The 20,355-nt window shown below is 51.4% G+C and overlaps 7 protein-coding genes across 7 annotated transcripts; 5 read left to right on the forward strand and 2 right to left on the reverse strand.

The window, feature by feature from the left end:
- Nucleotides 1-55: 55 nt before the first annotated feature.
- Nucleotides 56-888, reverse strand: COCMIDRAFT_38834 (uncharacterized protein; the record flags this gene model as incomplete). The annotated part of the gene is made up of 3 exons (XM_007692080.1): nt 56-156; nt 271-705; nt 789-888. 3 exons carry the CDS (start codon nt 886-888, stop codon nt 56-58), a joined length of 636 nt encoding a protein of 211 aa, XP_007690270.1.
- Nucleotides 889-2,110: 1,222 nt separating this feature from the next.
- COCMIDRAFT_7334 (uncharacterized protein) lies at nt 2,111-3,975 on the reverse strand (the record flags this gene model as incomplete). Its single annotated transcript, XM_007692061.1, has 2 exons — nt 2,111-3,196; nt 3,232-3,975. The coding sequence occupies 2 exons, from the start codon at nt 3,973-3,975 to the stop codon at nt 2,111-2,113; spliced, it is 1,830 nt and encodes a 609-aa protein (XP_007690251.1).
- A 1,598-nt stretch (nt 3,976-5,573) lies between these two features.
- On the forward strand, nt 5,574-5,825 carry COCMIDRAFT_101379 (uncharacterized protein; the record flags this gene model as incomplete). Its single annotated transcript, XM_007692093.1, has 1 exon — nt 5,574-5,825. A coding segment is annotated over one exon (252 nt), but the record flags the coding sequence as incomplete, so codon positions are not given.
- Nucleotides 5,826-6,303: 478 nt separating this feature from the next.
- Nucleotides 6,304-9,295, forward strand: COCMIDRAFT_7335 (uncharacterized protein; the record flags this gene model as incomplete). The annotated part of the gene is made up of 3 exons (XM_007692062.1): nt 6,304-6,500; nt 6,556-6,629; nt 6,687-9,295. 3 exons carry the CDS (start codon nt 6,304-6,306, stop codon nt 9,293-9,295), a joined length of 2,880 nt encoding a protein of 959 aa, XP_007690252.1.
- A 1,804-nt stretch (nt 9,296-11,099) lies between these two features.
- Nucleotides 11,100-12,300, forward strand: COCMIDRAFT_28308 (uncharacterized protein; the record flags this gene model as incomplete). The annotated part of the gene is made up of 2 exons (XM_007692070.1): nt 11,100-11,471; nt 11,587-12,300. The coding sequence occupies 2 exons, from the start codon at nt 11,100-11,102 to the stop codon at nt 12,298-12,300; spliced, it is 1,086 nt and encodes a 361-aa protein (XP_007690260.1).
- Nucleotides 12,301-15,524: 3,224 nt separating this feature from the next.
- On the forward strand, nt 15,525-18,783 carry COCMIDRAFT_52785 (uncharacterized protein; the record flags this gene model as incomplete). The annotated part of the gene is made up of 3 exons (XM_007692094.1): nt 15,525-16,248; nt 16,345-17,574; nt 17,621-18,783. Coding segments are annotated over 3 exons (3,117 nt in total), but the record flags the coding sequence as incomplete, so codon positions are not given.
- A 728-nt stretch (nt 18,784-19,511) lies between these two features.
- COCMIDRAFT_38839 (uncharacterized protein) lies at nt 19,512-19,886 on the forward strand (the record flags this gene model as incomplete). The annotated part of the gene is made up of 1 exon (XM_007692081.1): nt 19,512-19,886. One exon carries the CDS (start codon nt 19,512-19,514, stop codon nt 19,884-19,886), a length of 375 nt encoding a protein of 124 aa, XP_007690271.1.
- Between the last annotated feature and the right edge of the window lie 469 nt (nt 19,887-20,355).

Raw genomic sequence — 20,355 nt, forward strand, 5'->3', positions numbered from 1 at the left:
CACCAGCATTTTGTGGGGTAGAATGGAAATGTCCAGCCAAACCCGTGCTTTAAAGCTACTTGCAGGGCTTGTAAGTCTGAATATTGGCAATGCCATTGGGCCAGCCCTTGCACGCATCGGTTGTCTTTACCCATTTGGTACTAATATTATGTTCTCCTACAAAAAAAAAGACAATACGGTTAGCTTTGGTGAATATTCGGGCTGGGAAATAAGACGAATGGAAGAGAGTGTCGTCGAAAAGAAAAGACTTAGAGAAAAGCAAGAACTTACCTCGTGGAAGAGTGAAATAAGCAAAATCCGCCCCTTCCTTCATACATTTCTCTACAGCATCGCACTTGTAGTTATCGCGGGGCCCTTCTCCCGACGTCTCTCCAACCAACACGCCATCAACGTACACCTCAAACCGCTCGCACCTATGGGAGCCATCAGCCACGAGGAGAATGCTGTCCTCTGGGTTGTTGATGGGGATGGATCCAATCATGGAATCCTGTACCGTACCCGCTGTACGGCGCACATCAATGTGTTTCCAGGGCATGAGGACGTCGCCTGTGCAGGGTTTAGTCGCGAGGCGTTGTGGGGAGGAAAAGTCCAACGGTTCTGGAACGGGGTTGAGTGAGGACTCGGGTTTCTGGTAGACGGCTCCGCTGCCACATGTGCAGGAGCACATATCGCTTGGTGTGTCGCAACTTAGGGATGGTGTGTAGCCTGTTTGGGGTAAATGTGTTGGCGCTGATACTTCATGTGCGCGCGAGAGAGGAAAGAGAGCGAGGGTGTGTGTATGTACTTACCAGTTCCGCATGTTATTGGCATGCCACCGCTGAGGGTGGATCCGAATTGGGCAGCTACAAGGCTGGTAGAGAAAAGTTGGAGGAAAGTGGATAGCTGCATGGTTACTGGATTTGTTTCGAGACTGACGATGAGCAAGTTAGGTGAGAAGTGAGGAGTGGAGTTTGTAATAATGATCTTCTGTTTCCGACAAGTGCCTTTATATATCTGTACAACTCGCATAGTTTTCCTCGGATCCCCTCTGACCCAATACCGTTCTCTTGATTTGGTTAGCTGTTCTAGTCGAGTGGGCAGTACCAAGTGAGTCGTGCGTAAGTGAAAGAAAAGCAAGTGTAGGAAGGAGCACCTGGAGACCAACACACCAATTCCCAGAGGTAGATTATGTAATAGATGCTAACTATCTCATGTTATGGATTTTCAGCAAAGCCATCTTTTATTTCTTCAAAAAAAAGTACTGCTTCACTACCGATTCATATGTGCAGCAAATACTATAAACAAGTTGACGAGGTTGGTGGTATGACAGCAATGTTACAACTTGCATCATACCTAGCACCATAGTCCCGCCGTTGCGCACATTGTTTTACTTTTATACATGCAAGGTGCTCGTAGCCACATGGTGATTATTGAATTACCCTAGAATCTCACATAGCTTTCTCCAAACGTGGACCCTAGCGCTTTCCTTCTACAATAAAAACAAAAAAAGAGTCATGTCGACTTGCTTTCTTACTTATGTCCTCAACAACATGTACATTCTCTTTGGCCAACGGACGGCTCCGGATGTAATAGTAGAAAAACACTAACGCACATATCGATATTGTATGCATTACAAATTCTGGCCCGGCATGCACTACTTTATGTAAAGAGTACAAACTAGTACGTATGTTGAGTAACAATGTATTTTTTTTCGTGTATGCACGTCATAAGAAGAAACCGAAAAGGCACGTACAGAAACTTCCTTATCTAGAAATAGCTTAGGGAGTATACCAGTACAAGGTCACGACATACTTAGTTTGTTCAACAATAAAATTGCTCGCTAGTCATTTTTCTTCTTCATATAAATAATGAATGAATGAATTTGGTCAAATGCATTCTCTTCTGGTATCTCGAAAATATAGCAGCTACTGCATCAAAAATATACAAAGGTTCCGAGCCCAATATCAACTGGTGCAATTTCGGTCGAAGGTTTTCCCATCAAAGTCATTCCACATTCCATTGACGCCATTAACGAAAGGAGAGAAAAACAGAAGACTCGTCGCAATAACAGGACAACTTTCTGGGTATATATCGTAACTTCATCAATTCTTGTTTTAGGCATTGCGTACATCTAGTAACGGCGCGAGTCGTAACCCCTGTTGTCATATCCGTTGCTTCCGTTTCGTGCCCGATAATCGTCATCAGGGTAGGGAGGTCGTGAAGAAGCGTTGAAAGAGCCGTCCATGCCAGAGGTACCGCTACGGCGTCGGTTTTGCTTTTTACTATCAAAGTCCTTATCGAAGCGACGAGCCTCATCCTCGTACATGTTCGACCCGTAACAAGTGTTTGGAATGTCACGAATGTTTGGGTCCGACTGAGTGCCGTAGTTAGAGAAACTCGGACTTCGTTGTCGGGCGTTTGTTGAGGTTGTGCGAGCGTGGTGGGGCGGTTGGTAGGAATTGTCGGTGGGTGGAGATGGCCATGGGGCTTGACCTGCATTCGATTGCGCACGTCTGCGCCTATCATTCGTTGCAGTATCGGAATGGGTGCTTGAGTTCATGTCATCATATGACTTGCCACCGCCTGGAGCTGCCGAGTACGGTTTGCGCTCTCGCTCAATGGGTACTGATGTAGGCCTAGACTCGTCATCAATGTCCATGGGCCTGACTTCTGGCTTAGAAGTATATGGACTCCGCTCTCGTTCAAGTTTCGGTCCATTCGAAGGGGCATCTTGGGTTTTTGGAGGCGGTGGTGGGAATGTTGGGGCTTTTCGGAGTGGCCCGACACCCTCCGAGGAAAGAGCAGCGGCGCATCGTTGCTGCGCATGAAGATTCTCGGCGGTAGGAAATATTCTGCGAGGAAGCTCCTTGGGGAATCGTTCCTTCCTATCGTCTGCATTGCTGATGGGCATGTCGAGAATAGCTTTGGTCAGCCGCTCGTACTCGGTATCGGGATATGCCTGGATCATAGCAGTCATCCATTCTTGAAACCCATCAGGCGTGAGGGCCGGAATGTACGGTTGCTCTGCAGGGTGTTGTTGAATAAGATGATGTTGGCATCGCATATCTCGGTAAATCTTGGAAAGCGAAGAATACGATATTTTGCCGAATATTGTTTGCCATGGATAAATTTCGTCCTTGACCTTGACTTGTTCATAGAACCGGAGCATCTTGGCAGGGGAAATGACCAGACTATTTTTTGGTTCGTAGTCTTCAATCTGTACGGGTATTAGCCTTGGGTATCTCCGCGGACAGCCAGGGTACTCGCCAAGTGCAGCGCTAGACCTCTCAGGAGTTGACCTAGGCGGGGCAAGGGTTGGCCATCAGAGTCGAACAAGCGCTGCCACATCTTCTCAATAGGGGTGTAGTCTTCAGTTGCCATTCTGGGGGCAGCAGGCGGCCGGGTGGGCGGGCGTTCTCGCTCCATGGGGACAGTGCGGTCGAATCGTGCAGTGGGCGTATCGTGGTTAGTATCTGGTAGTGGATCGGTATGCAAGGGGCCGCGGTCCGGGGAGTGATGGGGGGCAAAATCGCTGCGCTTGGGGGATGGAGGAGTGTAGACGTCGCGGGGTGGGATGGAGTTGGAAGTCGAGGCAGGAGAAGGTGGAACCCATTGCTGCGACGAGACAGGTACAGGCTGGGGCTGCGTCGTACCAGCCATGACACCTGACTTGATCTCATCTAGAACCGACTTCTTCACCTCGGCCGTGATTTGAGCAATGAGATTGGGGTCGACGACACGGGCTGCGTCAGACTTTTCAAAAGCATTGCCAATGGCATTCTTTAGCGGCTGCTGAATGGGCTGAGAGGCAGCGTCGAAAGTACGGCGGTCCCAGGCAGGGCTCGTGTCACGAGGCTGATAGTCGGGAGCATTTGATCTTCCACGGGACCTGGTTCTGGGGGCATAGTCTGGGCTTCTTCCGCGGTGAGAGTGCTGTTTGTCAGAGGACGACGGGTACGAGTCGTAGGCGGAATCAGGGTGGTCGCGGTAGACCATGGTTGCTGTGGCTGCAAGATGAGGTTGGGTAGTGCAGGAACCTTGTGTGTGTGGATGGCGGGTTGCGGAACGCCGCGCGAACAAGTGAAAGAGCTATAGCAGAGTTGCCATGTACAGGCGAAAATGGTAGATTGGTAGAGAAGATGACAGAGGGCGAGTGGGGAAATGAGGCGACAGGCAGAAGGCAGTGGAAGCAAACACGGCAGAGCCTGAGTGGAGTTTGGGCGTTGGGTTGTATACTACAAAGCAGCGGTATCCCGGGCAGCGCGTCAGCAGTCACGAAGGACAAGAAGCCCGACGGAACGAGGGCTCCAAGGTAGGGGTTTTGCCATTAGATAGGGCAGAGTGGCAGCGCGGGACCATTATCTTGGTTGGAAGCAGGCGCCGTGAGGGGCTTGGGGCTTGACGGGCGGGCGGGAGAGGTGGTGTGGCTTGCGTCATAATAAGCAGAACGTCATGGCAGTGTGTTTTTGCAAGAAAGTCCCAGTGTGGTCAAGTCCAGTCCAGTCGAGCCGAGCTGGGAACACGAGGAGATTGTCAGGATTGCCGGGATTGTCAGGAGTCAAGGAGCACGACTTCAGACAGCGGCAGCAGCAGTAGTAGCATGGCGATGACGGAGAGCCGGCGATTGGCAGTTTTGTTTGTTTGGTTTTGCAGCGGGCATGTGGTCGCGAAGGGCGTCAATGACGCGGCGTGGGAGGGCTCGTTTTGGCTGTCGTTGTTTCAACTGTGGCCGTGTGCCAGTGGCTGGCCTTTGCGCGCCCGGGGGTAGGCATGACATGCATGTCCGCTCACTTATGAGAAACAAAGCAGACGGTGGACCAAACAAGCGACGACGGACGGCATGAACATGGGCCATTTACCACTGACGATTGTTATTTCGCAGAGCTGTTTGTTGTTGTTTACCAGAGACATGGGGCAGATACATGTCGCAAAGATGCATACGCCGTATACGGCAGAAACACGGCCCAGACATTCGCAGCAAAGCAGGCAAATTAAAACAAAAGTCCCGCCAGCGACGCAATAGGCTACGCGCCCGTCAGCAGCAGCAGCGGCACGGCCAACGGCTGCAAGTCAGGAAGAAGTAAGTATGTCGAGTAGTGAGCGGTACATGGTGGTTCGGGCCCGAGGATACGAGTTGACACTGTGTGGGACGGGTGCAGGGCGGGCAGGGCAGGCAGGGCAGGCACGTGCAGCGGTCACGGGATCGGCACTCAGCCCACCCACACACCCCAGAAGCTGGAGTGTGTACTTACTCCTAGATGAGATGAGATGAGATGAGCAGAAAGGAGAAGCCCTCCTATCACTGCTATTCTGAGCCGCAGCCCTGCATTGCAATCAACTCCTAAACGGCCCACGGTAAATTACTTCTCCCGAGCACACCGTATCCGCCGCTCTTCGCTGCTCGGCTCCCGGCCTTTCTGCCCGTGTCTGCCTTTCTGCCTGACCAGTGCCAGTAAGTATGCCTGGCTGCCGCAGGCCACCGGCTCCGCCCTGCGACTGGTCGTGGTTATCATGTGTTGCTTGTGTCGGAGTGTGTAAGTAGTGTGTAGTAGCAGACGCAGGGCTCCTCCCCACTGCAAGCGCCTGCCTGCCTGCCTGTCTGTCTGCCTGTCTGCCCGCCCCCGACCTTTGTCTTCACATCATCACCTCCTCCACTGCCGCCGCCACATCCATCATCATCATCATCATCATCCTCCTCCACCAGACCCGGCACGCCCGTCGTCTCGCCCGGGCAAACTGATATCCAGCGACAATTGCCGTCTGGCCTGCAACGTCTCCCAGAGGCAATGCGCTGGACACGCCCCATGGCTGCAGCAGCGCCAGCTCGGGCCTATCCGATTTGCTGATAGGCGCACGGTCCCGTCTCACTAACGTTTCACTTCGTACGCTGGCCAGCACCGGTGCCAAAAGCTGTCTCCGTGCTCGCGCGACCGCTCCATTCCACAAAGACCGTCGGGGCTGCCAGGTCGAGTGTTTCGAGCCCGTGTCTTGTTTCTTGAGCCCTTCGCCCATCCACGCTTGCACCAGCCATCCTGGCACCCCGCCCGCCGCCGCCGCAATAAAGACACCCGATACGCCCTTTCCCCCCCCTCGAGTGCACAAAGACGACGCCAGTCCATACCCGTCTACATATACACACCCTCCCACCTGTTCCCGCACCCACCTACCACACTCCACACCCGTCATCCTACCACGCGTACCGTCCCCACCATGCATATATGAGACAGAGCAGTAGATAGCGCAACACGACCGAACCGCCGAGCGACCGACTTGCTAATTACCACCCCACGTACCACTGCTTCTCGACCCCCTCCACGACACGCTATGGCCATGCTCGCCTCAAAGGCCCCGTACCCAGCGCCTTCCGTCAGCGGAGGTGCTCCTCAGTCCTCAGCCCAGTACAACGCTAGCCTCAACACCTACCGGACACATGCCTCCGCCACCCGCGCCGACCAAAGCATGTTTGCCTCGCCTACTGAGTCTGAGTTTTCTGAAATCTACGATGCTCCCGATGCCATCAAGTGAGCTGCCTGCTCCTCCCCCAACCACCACCACCACCCCAGCTAACATGTCCAGGCATTGGGACGAGGACAAGGTTGGTGACTGGCTGAAGCGCATCAACTGTGCCCAGTATGTCGAGCTTTTCAAGCGTACGTCGGCACTCCCTCCCCCCCAACCCACTTTTCACCGCTGACGCCTCCCCGCAGTCAACCACATCAATGGCGAGAACCTGATGGAGATGGACCAGACCCATCTCAAGGACATGGGCATCAAGAAAGTTGGCGACCGCGTCCGCATCGGCTCACAAGCAAAGCAGCTGCGCAACAAGGAGTACAAGAAGGCTTCTCGACGTACCTCAAACAGGCAATCGCTCGCTACCCTGGACAACGCCGCATACACACCTCCTTCATCCGGCTCTCCGCGTCCTATGCACTCGGCACGGTCAAACCCTCCTTTGTCCAACCCTATAAGTTCACGGACGGAGAAGCGCATGTCAAGGCAAATCACAAACTCGGACCTCAGCAGCTACGCATACGGCTCAAAGTCACCCTCCCGTCCCGGTTCTCCGCTTGTGGACCAAGAGACGCGTAACCTACGCTCACAACGCCAAGGAGGTCTGAACAGCCCCAAGGAAGGAGGCAACAAGACATACGGTGCCCATCCCCTCAGTGCTTCAAGCAGCTCTGTTAACATTGCTCCCCCGCTCGTCCGAAACCAAAGGAGTACACCCACAGAGACGCCCCAAACGGCTCGCTTCGCCCACCATGTCCGAGCAAGCCCTAGCATGGACAGCGCTACCAACAGCGCCATCCTGCCCCACGACAAGGCTCTCGTGCGTGTCATCTACGATGGTGGACGCACTTCAGTCGTCAACATCGAAGGCTGCAAAACTGCCGACGAGGTCATGCTCAAGACACTAACAAAAGGACATCTCAACACTGCACACGTCAAGAATTACTGCTTCTACATTCTCAACAGCTCCGATCCCGACCCGTCACTATCGGAGCGCTTGAGTGACATTGAGCTTTTTAGACTAGTCAAAGACGCCAACCGACATGAACGCGGCCGGTTAATTCTCCGCAAAGTCCACGCGGGTGAGCCTGATGAGGATCAACTCAAGGCTGCTGCTGGCATCTACCAACAACAAAACTACCAACAACCACACGGCGTCTATGTACCCGCCAGCAACCGCAGTCAAAACAAGATTGAAAAGCTGACAGGAGAATCTCTTGCCGCCGTCAGCTACCCTCTATCACCGACTTCAGCCAGAGAACGAGAACGCCATATCAACTCGACAGCTCAGAACCTCGAAGGGCCTGCCGAGGCCTCGCGGTCACCTTACTTCCAAGCACGTGCACGCAAGCTCAAGCAATTCTATGGTGCTCGCCCACCCAGCGAGCTCATTACTTCCGACCTTACTTCCTACTTTCCGGATGTCGGTAAAGACGAGATCGACAAGACCGTTCGGATGTCGATACGCCGATCACATCGCCTCAGTCGGGCGGCATCCCGACTATCGATGGCGTCTAATTTTAGCGTTGCTTCTAGCTTGAAAGACGCTCCACCACTGCCGTCCATCGCCGACAGCTGGCTCCAAGGAGGCGCACAGGCCCGCCCCCTTCGACCCTTATCCGTCATGCGCCTGGGATTGCCTCATCAAAGTGGATACCGAGACTCCTTGGCGTCTTCCGTCCTCGAGCCGCTCGACGAAGAGTCGCCTCTGGAACCAAATCGCAAGTCTTATGTATCGTTTGGCGGCGACAGTGTCGGAGACAGCTTAGCCATTACCGACCCCGATGGCAACACAACCCTTCAATCTTACTTTGACGATGCCGGCAGCAGCCTTGCCGGCAGCAGCAGTAGCAACACAGAAAATGGCGACTCGCTCAACAAACGCCTGTCGGAAGCCCTAGCTGAAGACGGCGAAGAGTCCGACGACGAGCTGGCAGAGTACCTGGAGCAAGACTCTTGGGATAACGTCAAGTACATGAAGGGTGCTCTCATCGGACAAGGTTCCTTTGGCAGTGTGTACCTTGCACTGCACGCCGTTACCGGTGAGCTCATGGCTGTTAAGCAGGTTGAGCTTCCATCTGTAGCTGGCGCTTCTCAGATGGACCACAAGAAGACGAACATGGTCGAAGCTCTGAAACACGAGATTGGCCTTCTTCGCGAACTCAAGCACAAGAACATTGTGCAATACCTGGGTTCCAACTCAGACGACAGCCATCTCAACATTTTCCTCGAATACGTCCCCGGTGGCTCTGTAGCGACTATGCTAGTCAACTACGGTCCTCTGGGCGAGTCTCTTATCCAAAACTTTGTCCGCCAGATTCTTACTGGTCTTTCTTACCTTCACTCACGGGATATTATTCACCGAGATATCAAGGGTGCCAATATTCTTGTTGACAACAAGGGCTCTGTCAAGATTTCGGATTTCGGTATTTCTAAGCGTATCGAGGCCTCTACATTGGGCGGCGGAAAGAAGGGAGCTCAGCGCGTTTCGCTTCAAGGCTCCGTCTTCTGGATGGCCCCTGAGGTTGTTCGACAGACAGCTTACACCCGCAAAGCCGACATTTGGTCACTTGGCTGCTTGGTTGTTGAGATGTTTACTGGAAGCCATCCCCATCCCAACTGCACGCAGCTACAAGCCATTTTCAAGATTGGTGGAAGCGGCGATGCCAGCCCAACCATTCCTGATAACGCCGGCGAGGACGCTAGGAGGTTCCTAGCCGACACTTTCCTCATCGACCACGAGAAGCGTCCCAGTGCAGACGATCTTCTTGCAAGCTCCTTCATTACCAACCAAGGGGCGTAAAGTTTTCAAACACGGCGCAAACACTCATTTCTAGCACGGGAAGAAAAAAGTTGCATCATCTTTTTTCCATGGTGCAAGGTGTTTGGCAGTCTTTCTTTCGTTTATTTTTACCCATTTCCAGCCTTACATCTTTTACTTTCTAACGCCCTATAACGCTTCTATGCGCGAGATGATTCTGTACTATACCACTTTCAAAAGATGCTTATTCTTCCTTTAATACATGGAAAGAAGGAGTTTGATCCAATTGGGCATATTCTATGTGCTGGCTAGCTTAGCTTTTAATGGAATCATTGGGACAGTGTCAGTGAGTTTTGGTTTTCCAAACAAAAGACTGTCTGTAGGATGTTTGATATCTGGACTTTATCTCTCTACGCGTGCATGTGTGTTGATACATATCAAATGTTCTACTAGGTCATACACTCGACCTGTTTTGTAGTCAAACCTTGTCTCTCTCTTATCTTGGTGCGTGTAGTAGGGCAAAAAAAGCCAGGCAGATTAGATTCGCGACTAGTCTGTCGCATCTTCCTATTCACCATTTGGAATACCCTACGTCATGCCTCCACTTTTTCCTTTCAACCTCCCTCACTTCCCGCAACCTCCATCTCCTTTACCACTAACAAAGTAAGCTTAAATCGTGAGACGCCCCACCCTAGGCACCCTCGACACTCATTACTCAAATCAAGATATGCATATCAGCAAGGCACAAACACAGCACGCTGTATCCCGCACACACACACACACACACACACACACCCGCCCACCCCTTAACGTCTAGGCACACATGCTCCCGATAGTATGTTTCACATACCCACCCGTATACGTACCTATCTACGCACACCCATGACGTACCTCCCCGGTCAACATCTAGTATTGCACCTTTTTCTTTCTTTCCAATTTGCAACAGAAAATCCACTACTATTAGCTTAAAGGTTTCCCCCCCCCCGCTTCGCGCTTAGTTCGCATGTCCGAACGCCTGAGCCTCGTATGCGTATGCGTATGCGTACCTGCCCTACTCTTGCGCTAGTGTCAGCGTACTACTACTGTTTAAGTGCACAGTGTGCGCATGGCGCCTGTTCGGTTTTGGGGGCTCGTGTACTAGCGGAGGTTGGGTGGGGGGGTGCGGGGTAAAGGCATAAGGTGGATAAGGGCGGATGAGAGCTACTGGGCTGAGGGCTAGTTGCTAAAGGGTAGTAGTAGAATGAGAATGCGGTGGGACCCTTGGGGGGAGGTTACTAACTAGTAGGTTAGATGGTGGGGAAGGGGAGTGGATGTGGTGGGGTTCTACCTCGGCTTTTAGTGTTCGTGTTGCTTTTTGAGAGGAGTTTGGCTGGCTCGAACTCTTTTTTTCTCCGATTTCTGGGATTTGAAGATGTGTTGGGAGTGTTGTGTAAAATTGAGATGGGAAGTATTGTTTTGGTTACTGTCTGGGCTTGAGGTTGTTGGGAGGAGCGAGTGATGTGTAAGCATATACAGCATGTAGGCGGAGTAGTACGGACTGAGCGAATTTCGGTGAGTATGTATGATGTAGTGCGGGGAAGAGAGGGGAGACCGGTAACTCTGACGATAGGACATCTATAAAAGAGAGGGTATTGAATTGGGACGAAGTTTCTTTTTCCAATTCAGCTTTTCTGCTTAGATTCTGGACGCTTTGCTCGATCAAGGACGCTCAACGTTTTCCTTTCTTTTTTTCAAGTACTCAAAATAACTGTCAACTTCAAGGCTCACTTCTTAAATACATTTTTCCCTCGTGATAGTAAATAAGCATCAACACAAGCGAGACAAAAAATCATCACCACAACTCAAAATGACGACCCCCTCACTCCCCTCCAAATACAAAGCCGTCATCTATGATAAACCAGGCACAATCTCCACGGCGGTAACCACGCTCGACATGCCTTCGCCTGGGCAGGGCGAAGTCCTCATCAAGCTGACCCACTCGGGCGTGTGTCACTCTGATCTCGGCGTCATGACGAACTCGTGGAAGTCACTGCCGTTTAGCACGCAAGCGGGGCAAGTTGGTGGACACGAGGGCGTGGGAACGATTGTGCAGATGGGACCCGGAACGGACAATGCTAGTGTTAAACTGGGACAAAGAGTGGGTATCAAGTGGGTTGCTGGTATATGCGAAGCTTGTGAGGCGTGCAGGGCGGGTTTCGATGCTTGTTGTTTCTCTGGGGTAAGTTATGATCTGTTTCCTTAATTTGACTTTATTTATCGTGGCATGTTCCTGGAGGATGTAAAGGATTAGATAGGCTGCGATCCTTTTGCTTACTGACTTGGTCGTCAAACAGAAAGTCTCGGGGTACTACACCCCAGGAACCTTTCAGCAGTACGCCCTCGCCCCCGCAAATTACGTCACACCCATTCCTGATGCCCTCGCTTCTGACGCCGCCGCGCCGCTACTCTGCGCCGGCGTGACCGTATACTCAGCACTGCGCAAGACGAATGCAGAGTCCGGGAATTGGGTCGTGATTTCCGGTGCCGGGGGCGGGCTGGGCCATCTCGCCGTGCAGTTCAGTGCGCGTGGCATAGGTCACCGTGTCATTGGCGTGGACCACAGCAGCAAGAAAGGCATCGTCATGGAAAGCGGAGCCGAGCACTTCATTGCCGTAGATGACGACCAGGACGTTGTTGAGACTGTGAAATCGCTGACCAATGGACTTGGCGCCCATGCTGTCGTCGTCTGCACTGGCAACAACGCCGCGTATGCACAGTCAGCAGATATGCTGCGATTCGGTGGCCGTGTTGTCTGCGTCGGTATTCCAGAGGGAGAGCAGATGCCGATCAAGAGTGTAACTCCTAATCTGCTGGTCGTCAAGTCGTTGCAGGTTGTAGGGTCAGCAGTAGGGAACAGGAAGGAGGCGATCGAGGCCATGGAGTTCGCAGCTAGGGGTATCGTCAAAACGCATTTCAGAATTGAGAAGATGGATAAGTTGACAGATGTTTTCAAGGAGATGCAGGAGGGCAAACTTCAGGGTAGAGTTGTGCTGGATTTGCAGGATTAGAAAGGGGGTGGAAATTGCTGTTGGTATAGTATGTTGTAGACGGATTTTTGACAGTTAGTTGAAGCTGGACTCGATGCTGTAGCGTGTACACAATCAAGCCCCATGAAACGCTCATTGCTAGGTCGTTCGCAGTGGTATCCTCACCCAGTGGCTCGGTCACGGAATGAGTACTCTATTTGTTCGATATTGCGAAGCTCATATGCTGAGCCGCCATCCAGACTCCAAAAATAGAACCCGTATTTATCGCATTGTAATCTGCACAGATCCTCATCTATTTGTAGCATATTGTGTGATGAAATCAAGTAGCCACAGCGCCGGCTGGTAATATGGGTAACAATAGTAAATTAAGAACAAAGTTTACAAAGACGACTGTCCGTTCGTAAGCAGCTGCGACTACGGCAAGTACTAGATACGCTATGCCTAAATGGAACACATCGGTATACGGTGGACACGACTTGCCCGGTCCGATCATTCAAGCCCGAAAAACTGTGGGGATGTCTGCATTTGTTTTCTTTTGCTGCAGTGACAAAGCCTATATGTACATGTACAGTAAAGGTTGTGCTTGGCGAATCCACGTTCGATCCACATCGGCGGATTGCAGGTAGAACGCACAGATCATTTACGGTTATATCGCGGTGTACTTGTGTTGGATAAGCCACTACGGTCCTTTCTAGCCATGCAGAGTACACGTAAGCTGTTGCCAGTCCATTCTACTGGTCAAGAACTATATGTCCGAGTTTGAACTTGCAAGCCTGCTAGCTGCAGATCAACATATGGCGTGAAATACGCGTCTTGCGTATGTACAACAAAAGTTGAGTGCATAGATGTCTTACATAACGGCGGATATAGCTTCTCCGCACTGGTCAAGATGCTCTTCGCTATTCAGTGTGTTGGTCAGATGGTTCTAGTGCATCTCAGTGTAGAGCTGCGGGAGCTGCCGCACTCCCAACAGTTGGTATTTGTCAATGCGCAACCAATGTCTTCTATCAGTAAACAAGACAACGAACTAGGCCGATACTGTAAAAGTCTCCCAAGAAACACATTAGCGCACTAGGTTCTAGGATCCTCGAATATTTCCACCATTGATATGAACGATACATCTGAGCACCCTTCGCGAACTTTACCCGATCTGTCGATCTATACTTGGGATAGACAAGGAACGACATACATATACGGGTTTCATGTTGTAGAGCTAGCTGTACTATCTTAAATCCTTCTGCGCTAGTTATGCCAGTCTGACGTGCTTGCTGGAATGCTGCCGATTTCAGTGTTGTTGACAGTATTGCGTCGCTCTTGTCTAGTCGGCACGACCACTCAAAAGGCATACTCTTTGATATTCTTCAAAACAACAGCTTTGTCTTTGATGAAACCGGCAGCACTATCTCAAGCCGGCATCCAAAATCTCGCTTCAATGGACCATTGTTCCATTGTGCTGAGAAAAGCTTGGCTCCCTTGGATAGTTGCGCACCCCCGATTCTAGCGTGCTAGTTTGTCGATTTAGTCATGGAAACCGCGAAGGGTCCACAACAACGAAGAATATGGCAAGATTTCATCGAGATACGCCGAGTACGGAACGTGCTATGCCCTGTTCGTCACTGCTAGCGCTCAATGTAGAGAAACGTTTTCCCCATGTTTGCTCAAGTACCCTATTTTCTTGTCAAGGGTCAAGCTGCTGGCGAATGAAGGTCTGACGATAATCCCACGTGTGGAAATGAAGGGGAAATTGTGCATATCCATCCTAGAATTTGTGGACCAAAGCGCCCGGAGTACGGTGGAGATGTACACTTCCACACTTGATAGGGGCCTTTTACTTATCAGGTTTACTGGGAATTTCTGGAATGTATTTAACCGGATCTACGAGGCCTTGGCCTAAAATCGGGTTTTTAGCAGTTCAGGCCACCGAGTATATCGGCGAAGTTGTTTTTCGTTCAAATTTTCACTACTGAATGTCAACTCATTGAGCATAGCGAACAGGACACTCTCCCAGCGACATTTCACCTAGTGAGTAATTTGAAATCGCGCAGTCTAGCCACTGCACGTGAGCATATTAACAATGTTGATTTCTAAACCTGCGCTGGATCATTCTACCCACTGACAGGAAAGTTACGATGCCGTCTCGGCTCTAATACTACGACGGCCCGAAGTGGCTCCATATCTGGCACGGCCGTAGCAAAATCGTTCTACAGAGCCAAGTAATGTTTCCATACTAGAGGGTTCGTATGCGAGGCAAGCGACGATGGATTTGAGAATGTGAAACAAACAGATGTTATGTGCCCTCTAAGGCTTACATGTGGTCTGCAGAATACATTTATAGGACAATCAGGATGGCGCAGCAGCATGATGCCAAGCCTAGTAGTCTTATCTCAACTCTGGGGACACCAATTTAGCGCAGCACTGCCATGCACGACACATAGCGCGGTCCTTGCCGGTGCCAGATGATGGAACCCGACGAACCACACCAGTCTTGCATGAATCTGAATCTGAATCTTCGCGATTCAGGAAAAGTTGACAGCGATCGACCTTCCGGTTGTGTGAACTTGCTCGTATTGAGGATTTCGACTGTATGCAATAGATTGCTCCTCATGTCGAATGCAAACAAGTGTGCGCCTCATCCGCTCGTGGACCTTGATGGTGTACCCAGAAAAGTTGGTTGCTGGCTCATCTCACCTCAGCTCTGGCCACGCCGTGCGATGCATGGTCTGTCCGAAGCCCCACCATAGTTACCGTTGCTCGGCCCCAGACGTGTCCAGTGGCGCCTGAATAGAGTCATTGCTATTTTGACTTGGGGCAGTAATAGTATACAGGCCATGCCCTGCCGCCATGGGCATGCTGTATATTCCGCCGCACTCCGAAAGGGCGACTTCTTTCAGAATTTCTGTTTCTCTACTAGTACTGAACGTTTCACCCCCTGTCCCTCTGCATTGCAACCCATCGCACTATCCTACCCCGTGTCATCTATCTGCGAATGCCACGCCTGCCGAGGCGCACTTAAAAGGAGGATGTTGTTGTTACTTAGAGGGAAAAACTCCAAGTCGACTACGACTTTACGGGCAGTCCCAGCAAATCCCGAAAACGAAAAAGATGTACATCCGGAGGCGCGGGAATTAGCGATACCAGAGTCCCTGTTCACTGATGATATCAAGTCGCCTTCGTCGATAACTTCTGGCACAACTTCTCCACCAAAATCCACAACCATATGGCGCAAGAAGCACACCGCGAAGCCAACAGGAACTAAACGCACTTCTAAAAAGTCGAAATCATTCGATAGCCAGGCCTCGATAATCGGAACATACAAAGACGGCAAGATTCAATGGCAGCGGAGAGGCGAGATTGTTACTCTCGACAGCAATAAGAATACTAAAGGCACAGACGGACAGGAGAAATCCAAGATGCCTTCAATAATCCCCAGCGGGAGATGCAACCAGCCACTTCCGCCACTCCCGTTCTTCGAAGCCACCTTTGGTGAGCTGAGAAGCAGATATTCTATTTCGCCCCCATTAGCAGGCGAAAAATGCAGTTGGGCCCAGTCGCAGGCGCCGCTTACTTCACAGCAGTTAAAACAAACGACTAGTCAAACCTCTCCTGCAGGATCTCCCAAACCACGGCACCCCAAGGGTGCAGCTGGAATTGTACACACGTCAATTTATAGTTGTTCGATTTATTCCCAAGAGAGCGAAATGTCGTCATTACGCAGCTACCGGTCCTCAGAGACAAGCTTCGAAGCCGACAACCCCCCAAAACAAGGAAAGCCTGACGCGGTGATAAACAACAATGGAGGGCAACGAAAAGCGCCGCCAACCGAGCCGCCCCGAAGATATATGCATCAGCCCTCCAACTCAGAGGGTGCAGTCTTTCGACCTACCCATGGCACTCATGCATCCTGTAATACCCCGCATAGCGCCGAAGCATGCGAACCAAAAATAGAGCCCAGGTCCTCCAAACGGAATAGTCCGCGGCGACGTCCAGCCCCGAGCCCGCGTCTCGTCTTACAGACACAAGCCACTCATCACAGCGAGACCAGGCATTCGTCGGTCATCGAGCGAGGGCCTTGTAGCCCCACTCTTAGCGAGGCCGAATGCGACCTGCATCAGCAATTGGCTTCGTTCGAGAGCATTGGCGACCTTGGGGCGGAATTTGATCAAGATAGGACCCCCCTTGCAGAGGTCAATCTTTCGCAGTGGAGTGCACTTCCACCTTCAACTGAAGACGACAATTTACACATGTCTCTCACAGAATTGGCACCGAGCGAACATCTCAGTGGTCCGCCTCCTTTGCCTCGCAAATCCAGCAAACGCCAGCCAGCGAACAGGAACATGAAATTATCTCGTCTTCCACACAACCACATTGCTTCGCAAGTCCGAAGAGGGCGCTCCAAGGCGAGCAAGACGCTAACACTCATAATCCCAAAGTACAGAAGGACAAGCGCAGACATGGTGTTGTCCCAGGTCCCAAACCCACGGAACGATGCCAACGCGGCTGAAAGAAATACTACCGATCCGATCATCTCTCCCGCTGGAGCAGAATCCCTCATCCTGAACATCTTGCAGAACCTAGGTCACTTTGACGATCTTTTCGCTGCTGCTCTTGTCAACCATGGTTTCTACCGAGTTTTCAAGCGCCATGAACTTGATCTCATCAAGTCGACCCTTCGAGCCATGTCTCCTCCTGCATGGGAGTTTCGGGAAATTGCATTCCCCGGCCACGACAGTTTGCACGCACACGATCTCGAGATGACGCGGCCCGAAGAGGAATACTCTCCTACGTCGTACCTACAGCTCCAGAAACAAGACATTCAAGTAATTCGCGCCATTAAGCTGGAAATTTTGGAAAAGTGCCAGTCGTTTGTGCGACCAGAGATATCGATTGCGCTCATGAGCGCGAATCCATCGGAATCAGCTAGGGTAGATGATGCGTTATGGCGCATATGGACATTTTGCACAATCTTCGGCTCGGGCAAAGGTCGCGAGGATGACATTGTTGCGCAAATGGACTGGCTGAATGGAGGGGCAATAGCCCATCAGGAAACTTGCACTTTCAGCATTTCGGGCACCGACTTCATGAACGATACGCTGGTCGGCGCTTCTGAGAGTTTTGGCAAGGGTAACGAAGGCGGGCTCAGTGCCGAGCAGCTCTTTGACATTATGGAGCTATGGAACTGCTTAGCAGTGCTCTTGCAAAGCTTCGAGGGCCGAACAGTCCAAGCACGTCAGGCAGGAATATACGACGATACGGAAATTCGAGGCGGAGATATCGATGGCGAAGAGATGATGCTCGGTATGTTACCATGTTCTCAGACCTGCTCAATAGCTAATTCGTCCAGATGAATGGTGTTACTACCTTATGACCTTTGGTCCAGCCGCTGTCCTGAAGCTAACTGGACCCTACCACCCCTCCGACCCCACAGGCTTCACCATTGCTGCCGAGAACGGCTGGGTCAACTGGAAGCCTCCGACTCCTGGAAATACTCGTCGCAAGTTTCTCCGGGAAGCTGCTTCTCGCATCTACGAAGACAAGATAGCAAACACCTACGCAAAGATCTCTACCCGCGACGTCCAGCGCGAGCAATCCAAAATGCGCATCCAAAAGCATATCAATGAACTCCATCAGCGCAAGATAAGCGGCGAAGCTGGCCCAATGATTTCCATGTCGCAAGAACGACCCATGTCGGACTGGGATACAGTCCTCAGGAACTTGACTCGTCCTCCGATTCCCAAACAAGGCCCAATGGGCGACATTGTCACTCATGTGCCTGGCCTCAAATCATCAGTAGCGATCCCCAATGAATGTTACTCCATATCGGAACTTCCAGCAACAAGAACCCCTTCGCCAACTCAAAGGATAGTCGCTCGACCGCTTCTGCCGACCCCAGCTCCCTCGACGATACCTGGTCTCGATCAACAGAGCATGGTCTCAGGCCTGCCATCCCCTGAAGAAAATATAGTGTCGCCTCAATGGATAACAGCAGCAAGGCCTCTTCTCCCGTCCCCATCAATATCCACCTTCCAGAGCAACCGCGACCTATACACCTTGGATGCCATCTCTAGCATCGGCTCACCAATCCGCCGCATGATCGCCGAACCTCTCCTCCCAACCCCCTCAACCACAACAGCATCCAACACACACAACTGGCAAGCCGGCGGCACAGGCATCTCGATGCCCTCCATCCTCGAACACGCACCCTCCCACCACCCTCTATCCCCAGTGCAAGCCCGACCCAACCATCTTGTTTTCCACCAACGCAAAGAGAGCCGCGACAGCGACATCAGCTCATCCGCCAGCCCACGAAGCGCAATCTTTCAGCAGCACGAACGCCAGCATTCCATCTTTTCGAGCCCCAGCCACGAGAACACCGCCGAAAAAGCCATTTACCGCATTGTAGAAATGGGATTTACCCCCGAACAGGCCAGAGATGCGCTGCGCGTGACGGATCTCGGGTCTGGGCTCAGAGTTGACTGCGCGGTAGAGCTGCTGCTTAGCCGACAGGCGTGAGATCATATTCCATGATATTTGCATGGATAACAGCGCATATTGATACGTTTTTCCTCTTTTCACATCTTCGGAGTTTTTTTTTTGCCCTTTCTTTTTTCCTTTTTTCTAGCGTTGTAGCCTCTTTTCGAGTCTACACACTTGCATTCGCTTTCACTATTTCGTTCAAGATCGAAGCCTATACCACGAGATACCCTTGGCTTTCCATATACCCTCGTTTTGTTTTTGTTTTTTGCTATTCTTACTCGCCATCTCACATATGCATCCATGTATGGAGTTGATCAGCATTTGTTTGATGGGGAAGTTCTTCTTCTTTGTTAATATACTTTGTAATCATTACGTTTTGGATGTATATACGCTCGCTAGCTAGGACGCTATTCGTCATGAATTTGAATTTGGAGTGGATTTTGTTGGACGCAGATTTCGTTGCTTGTGGTTCAATTGATTGGTTTACGTGATGTGAGTTTTGTGCATGGTGGATTGCATAGAAGGTGTTCGTTGTCGAGGTATGGGCGTGGGATATCTATGGAAGTTTGATGTTTTTTTTGGCCCGATTCCGAATATCTCCCTGTCGAGTACGGTCGTTGTGGTTGAGCGTGATTCGCACCGCTCTAGTTTCGACTTTGCAAGGCGCCACGGCACGTGTGCCGGAGAAGAGAGAGAGATTCAACTGAAGGATGGATGCGCACATCAGTCGCTCTGTAACATACACCGCGCCACTTGAGATGCCACTGCACATCGTCCCTCAGGCCGTAGGAGCGACCATATATCAATCCTCAGCACCAGCAGCAAAACCTGCACCACCGAGTTTCGCACTCCAGCCCTTCCTTCCCCAATGGCATCACAACCCCATCCCTTTCCCACCCCCAAAATCCTTAAACCCACAAACCTCTCCTTCTTTCCTTCCCCCCCCCCCCCCACATCTCTCACCTACAGCAATCACAGCAATCAGCACACTCGCTACAACACCCCAGCGCCTCGCTGCAACACCGCCCAATGATGGAAAAGCACGCCGCCCACGCCTCGATACACCAGGGCCCCGCAAGCGTACAATCACAGTTCCGTATGCAGCGCGAACAGCAATCTTCCTGGCGGCTTGATCCAACGGGCCCGCTCGCCTCTTCGAGGTCCGTGGTAGGTTCGTTCATAGGCGCGTAGTTCATATTTGCTTAATCCTTCTCCTGATCTCTTTCTTTTCTTTTCTTTTCCCTAAAAGGCGGAGGGCGAGAGGCGAGAGCCAATATACCGCGACCCAGTAACGGAGTGAAAGTTGTGGTGATGGGGAATAATATATTGCCTGCCGTTTGTTCAAAAATCCCGTGATCACGCCGTACGTAGTAGTAGTAGTAGTACGCGTAAGTAGCTTTGTCGTTGGCAGATAAGTAGTAGTGGAAAACAAAGCAAAAAGTTCGCCCCCACTTCCCCCCTGAAAACCACCAAAAAAAACCACCAAAAAGGTCGACTCGTAGGAATTCCAGTTACTAGACGAAATAATCAGACACTCTTCTTCTTCTTCTTCCCCCCGCGATCAAATGACGATTTCGAAAAAAAGATAAAAAAAAAAGGGGG

This window comes from Bipolaris oryzae, assembly GCF_000523455.1.
Source record: "Bipolaris oryzae ATCC 44560 unplaced genomic scaffold scaffold_118, whole genome shotgun sequence".
In the NCBI taxonomy this organism is placed as follows: Eukaryota; Fungi; Ascomycota; class Dothideomycetes; order Pleosporales; family Pleosporaceae; genus Bipolaris; species Bipolaris oryzae.